Source organism: Nestor notabilis, unplaced genomic scaffold, assembly GCF_000696875.1.
Source record: "Nestor notabilis isolate BGI_N333 unplaced genomic scaffold, ASM69687v1 scaffold3280, whole genome shotgun sequence".
In the NCBI taxonomy this organism is placed as follows: Eukaryota; Metazoa; Chordata; class Aves; order Psittaciformes; family Psittacidae; genus Nestor; species Nestor notabilis.
In genome coordinates this window covers 33,185-39,184 of record NW_009909641.1, presented here as the reverse complement: position 1 = coordinate 39,184, position 6,000 = coordinate 33,185, and the positions used below count along the sequence as shown (strand labels likewise).

The 6,000-nt window shown below is 36.8% G+C and overlaps 1 protein-coding gene across 1 annotated transcript in view; it reads left to right on the top strand.

Moving 5' to 3' along the window:
- Positions 1-535: 535 nt before the first annotated feature.
- Positions 536-6,000, top strand: part of LOC104405615 (dedicator of cytokinesis protein 9-like) — a gene marked incomplete at its 3' end in the record, with an annotated part of 38,135 nt that continues 32,670 nt past the window's right edge. Inside the window, exon 1 of the mRNA XM_010014403.1 lies at positions 536-646. Coding sequence (XP_010012705.1) covers positions 536-646 — 111 coding nt within the window. The remainder of the gene's footprint in view (positions 647-6,000) is intronic.

Here is a 6,000-nt window from a genome sequence, read left to right as displayed (position 1 = left end):
ACCCCCATAAAAGAGCAACATATCTGTCTGGGGCATTGATCCTCGAGAATGTAGTGGCTGGTTGTTGATAGTACCTGAATAAGTGATCTTAATGTTAAAAAAAGGTAATACTTAGGTTTTTATACTTCTAAAGAGGCCACTTGTCAGTAAATAGCTAATTTTTACTATAAAAATATTTTAAAATATTGAAGCCTTGATTTTCTAAGTGCTGTGAAAGATTCTTGACTGGTTTATATGGTCATTTTAGAAATGCATCTTCTCTTTTGTGTTTGACTCATAACCTTACGGCATTAAAATGGATCCACCTTTTTTTTTTCCAGAGGAATACAACATGCTTAGGGGCTGGCCTTTGGCTGTCATGCATTCCCACCATGACAGATTTAGCAAACTGCAGCTGAGAAGTTAGACTAGTTTGTACTTTTCTGCTGCTCGTGCCAGGGAAAAAGCTATTGTTTTCACTGGATCACTGGGATGTTCATTACTTTGATTCCAAAAAGCATACGGGTTTGCTGCTGCTTGTATTTTCAATCAAAGAATGCAGGCAAGGACAAACAGAAATCCTAAGAAAGAGCGTGTTGTAGAGTCTTCACAGTTCAAAGATGCAGGTCCTTCTGAAGTGGAAGCGGAGAGTCCGGTGGTAGTGCTGGTAAGAATTGTTTAAAAAAAGGTATCTCTTCCCTTTAGGAATTCCAGTTCTGTCTGCCAGAGAAAAACTGCTTTATCTGACACTCAGGAGAAGTTCCAGCACTTGTGAAGAAGGCGTGTTTAAGATTTATGTTTGATTCTTTGTGTGTTGTCTGACTTTTTAATTAAGTTTTGCTGTTCTGGTTTACCAAATCCTTATTTCTCTCTGAGAGTGACTTTGGAATTTGGTTTTCATACTAACTGCTTTTCAGTGTCTCTTCTGTCTAGGATAGTTGTACAGCTCGTTGAAGCTGGCATGAAAACTACTTGTGCTGTAAAATACATTCTATCACCTCTATTTTTTTAACTACCCAGCATATCTTTCAATTAAAATGTATCTGAACTCTCTAAAGACTGTGTGTGTAACAGTTAAATTTTATTTAAATGTTCTAAGAACTGTCTAAATAATTCAGGTGTACTTCTGTTAAAGGATCTGTTTTTCAATGCCTTCAGTGCATATTATTTAGGAATTTAAAGTAGCTTCCAGTGAGGGAAAAGGGAATATTTCTGTATGGGGGGGAAGTAATCAAATAAGAACATTTTTGGGTTTGTTTTCGTTATTGCTACACACTTAGTTCTGTTGGAATTTTAATAGTACAGCGAGAGAACATAATAAGCAAGCTGTAATGAATCCACCAACTCTCTCCAGCTAGGACAATAAACCTTTTCAAATAACAGAGGAGGATTGTTAAACTAATAACTTCTATATCAGTAGAAGGAAGTATTTTGATAGTTCTTACTAGAACTCCAATTTTACTTAGTAATATCTCATACTTAATTGCTTCATTAAAGGATGACTGTCTCCTCTTTGTTCATCTGGCTGTGGTTGAAGTTAGTGGGAGCTGGGATCCTCGAACTATGCTTCCCCCCACCCCTTTATTACAGCTTCATGTTACGCATTTAAGAACCAAACTAAACCATTTTGGCTATCTATATTGAGTAATACACATCTGTAACTTTATGGGAATTGTTACTGATGATAGCTGAAAGTTTACATGTGTGTTAGTAACACAGATTTTCTTTTCCTTTACACTGTTTTCTTTAGTTCTGTTCTATTCAGAGCAGTTGTTAGTAAAATGTGTTTTTTTTTGTATGGGTGTGTTCTGATTTCTGGTCCAGATTTTCAACAGTACAATATGAGCTAATCTTATGTGTGCTTTCCTGCCTTTGGAATGTTTAACTTTATTTAGAACTGTTTTTATTCCCCCATGAATACTCGGAGAGGATATTAGTGTTTCTGCAGATACTTAGAGTACTGTGGTTGATCAGCAAGCGTATGTACTTAAAAAAACCCAAACAAACCCAGCTGTAAAACATTACTGTGTTTAACTATAACCATTTATAAAGTACATCCTTATAATTTTCCAGGTACTACTCCATTTCATGTTCACGGATTAATATAGCCCCAGTATTTGCCCTGCCTATTTTCATTTTCAGATGAATCGGGTGTGTTCAAAGGTTAATATTTGAAGGGAAGAACATTCAGGTTCTACATAGGTCACATAAAAAAGTGTCTTCACTGTCATTTCAGTTACTATTTTGGTCTTAATCTATTCCATATATAGACAAGCGTATATATGACATATAATTATAGACTGTATAATATCCCTTTTTGCTTCTGCTTTTGTCTGGTTTATTGAGGAGAAATAGATGAAGGACACTTTGCTCCAAGTGTACTGCCAGGCACAAAGGAAAAAGTAGGGTGCTGTGGTTGGTTTAACACCATCATTTGGGTCCAATTTGATTTCATTCAGTGGTGACGTTGCAGTAGATGTCTACTGCCACAGTGAAAATAGGTTTTTTCTCATTGATATAGGGTGCAGTGAGGTAGTAAGTAAGACTTAACAGCATTGCTAGTTGGTGTAACAAATGTAAACAGCAGAACTTCTTGAAACCTTAGAATTGTATTAGATAGCAATCCTCAAAAGGATTTGGAACAAGAGTCTTCTTGCTTACTCTAGCAATACTTTTCATCAGCTATTGCCCAAAACATTCTTTTGGGTGTGGATGTGTTCCTTTTGTAAGGGTGCGATTTACCTAGCACTCAAGTCTTCAGAGTTTTCTTTATGGAGATGAGAAAGAATCAGCTGTCAAGACTTGAAGGAAGCAACAGTTTTTTGTGATATTCATTTAATTCTTTTAAAATGTAGTTCACAGTCTGCTTAGAGTGTGGAGGGAACTGAGTATTTATAACTAAGCACCCCGTGTGATATTAGAACAGTGTTGTTTGATGGAGCATTGTGCCTGAGTTAACTTTTCCTGGAGAGGTGGGTAAAGTTCACAAGAGGAGTCATCTGCTGTTTTCAGTGCCAGTGGGTTATTACGTGTGCTCTCTTGTTTTCCTGCAATTTGAATTAGATGTGTCATAACTTCGCTTTTGAGGTTAACAAGCAAGGAGAGCTCATGGAAAAAGCATTTAGTTTTCCACGTGATGCCTCAAAACCTTACTTGGGATGAAATGCTGTTGTGCTAGCTGTTGAAGAAGTTACCAAATCAGTACACATGCTGTCTAGTTGCATTTTGATGGTCAGAAGTAGTAACTGCTTATCAAATCAGATGTTTCTGGGAAATTGGAGCTTCTGGAGGCCATCTTTCTGCTTGGAAACACACTGGCAATGTAAAATGTGAGACAGCTGAGCTGCTCCTCTGTCCAGCAGAGCATTGCCAAAGTCTGATTCTAGTGTTAGAAGCTTCTGTGCTGATAAGTGGACTTCATAGGACACAGCATGCTACTTTGGTAAAACAAGCACAGTGCAACTGCCTCCATATTAACAACCTGAGGTAAATACTAGCAATACAGAAGGTCTTATCAAAAAGTTTGAGCTCTGAACAGTGTTCTTGTGTTTAAATGGACCTTCATCATCAACAAAATACTTCTCATAAATAAAAGCACAATGATTGTAATTTGGACTGCGTTCACTGAGTTTTGGAAACCTCCATTCTTTTCTGTCACAGCCCCCTGAAGGCTTGGGTGAACAATAGAAGAGTTTTCAGGCTTTCAGGTTAAACTGGAGGGGTAAAAAAAATAAAGTTAATTACTGTTTTCTAAAAAAAAACCACCAATGAAACAGTGTGCAAAAAAGCCTGTGTTAACTGTCTGCTCTTGGTGCGGTTCACTCTGTATCTGTAGCCCCAGTAAGCACTTCTGATCTATTTCTGTAAGCATGAGAACAGGTGACTTAATGCATTTTGTTCTTTCAAATCCTAGCAACTTAGAAGTTTTAGGGTTGTCAGTGAAAGCTTATTACTGCTAAATATACGCATAATGTTAGGATTTTTTACATAGAGCTATAGCAGCTTATTTGCTCCCGCTGCCCCAAAGTTTGCATCACAGAATTAACCATACCTAAGAAAGGGAATAATGAGTAATATAATATTAAAGAATAAGCTCTAGGGTATATATAATATTTTGAAAGGATTTTTAAGTTGATTAAAAAAATAACCCAACCTGGGCAGTTTCTTTTGAGTTTATTGTGATTGTTGGATAAGAAGATACAAGGAGTTGTTACCCATGTTTAGATTAAATAGTCATATTATTTGTCTAAAGTAGTTTGCCTCATGCCAATGTTGAGAAATATGTAACACCATATATTCATCTATTTATATGCTGCATTGCCTGCTAGTGCTTGTAGCTCCATTCTTCTCTTTTTGGGCACTTGTTAATTTGCAGGTGTATTTACCTTTTTGTAAGGTAAATGATGTTTCATAGCATAAGGCTAACAATACTCAGTGTGCTTAACCTGACCATCCTTTGTTTTGTGAGTAGACAACAGGAAGATAACATTTGTCTTAATTTAAACATACAAGAAAAAATGGACTGTATTATCTTTTTCTGTAATATATAATGTACAGTCATTGAACTCCTGACTTAAAATTCCTTTTATCTGATGGCTTTGGACACTGCTTGTACAAATATATAAACCATGTTCTGGCAGATTAAAATGGTTACCGTGTGGGTGTCATGACTGCTGTTCTGAAATGCTGCTTATTTCTGTGAGTTTCCATACCTACATCACACTGGCAGAACCCAAAGTGATATGGCAGATACTTTAATGTTTTATCTTCCTTAAGTCTGGCATTGGCCAGCTGGAGTGCTGGACTACATGAAGCTTTATGCTTTTAGGATTTTCTCAGATTATGGAAATAAAAATGTTGTTTGTCAGACATTAATAGGAAAACTTGAGCCTTGTTTGAAAGACTGACTTTTAGTCCGTCTACATTTGATCTTGCAGTTTTGACTGGGCTGAGTTTTATTTGTATCAACTGTCCCACAGATCATATTCAATAACACTGTGCCTACCCAGTGTCTTTTCTTTTATATTACATGAGATAATAGCTCTTCTGAAGAAGAGCTTGAAAGAAATCTGCTTCCTTGTGCTGTTGTGGGTTTGGCTAAATGCCAGTATCAGTGTGCTGTTTATTGTTTTCTTTTTTCATATCTGGTTCAAACTGATAAAACATCCTCTTCCTTTTGAATCTGACAAATGACTTAAGAAAGAAATGACTAACGCTTCGGTGAAACCTGAGGAAGCAAATTCTTCATGAATTTTAACAGAAATTATATTTCTGCAAATCAGGTACTTTACTGATTAAAGAGGAAGATGGTGTGGTTTTCTGGGACCACTAGCTACCTCTGTGTCCTACTGACCTAAAGGAGAGGTGTATATAAAGGACCTCAGCCCCAGAGAGCTTTTGATTCTTTAAAAGCTTCAAGCAAAGAAGGATTCTGTTTTAATCTGTGTTTACAGCATGTAAGCAAAATGTAAGCAAAGCTCATTTCTTTTAAGATTCTTTTTTACCAATTTTATCTTTGTGGTTGGCCTGTTTTGTGACTGTAGGATAGAGTGAGCTAAATGGTCCACCCACTTCAGCTACAGATGGGTGTATGAAGATAAATCTTTTCTGATGGACACGGGCATAAGTTTTTGGCTTTTTGATAAGGCATGTTCATGAACAAGAGGAGATGTAGCAGCAGCTATGGTTCAGGTGCTAAGCTCTCAAAATGTGCTGGTGTACAATATACAGTGAACTGAAAAGCCATCCTCCATCTCCTCTGAGGAGAAAGATGGCAAGCTCAACGTGAGCATTTTTCATTGTGGCTCCTATCTGTATTGGTCTTTGCCAAGTGTGTTGTTATGTACTTTTAGTAAATCCTTCCAGTGTGATTGTAAATGGTAAGTGGTTTTGTTGACAAAGCTACATTTCATTCATCATTTTTTGGTAGATTTGTTTTCCAGATTTTGCTCTTTTGGCCTTTTCAGCTGTTATGCTCTGTTACGTTCTTTCATTCTTCTTAACAGTAGAACTGGCATGTAG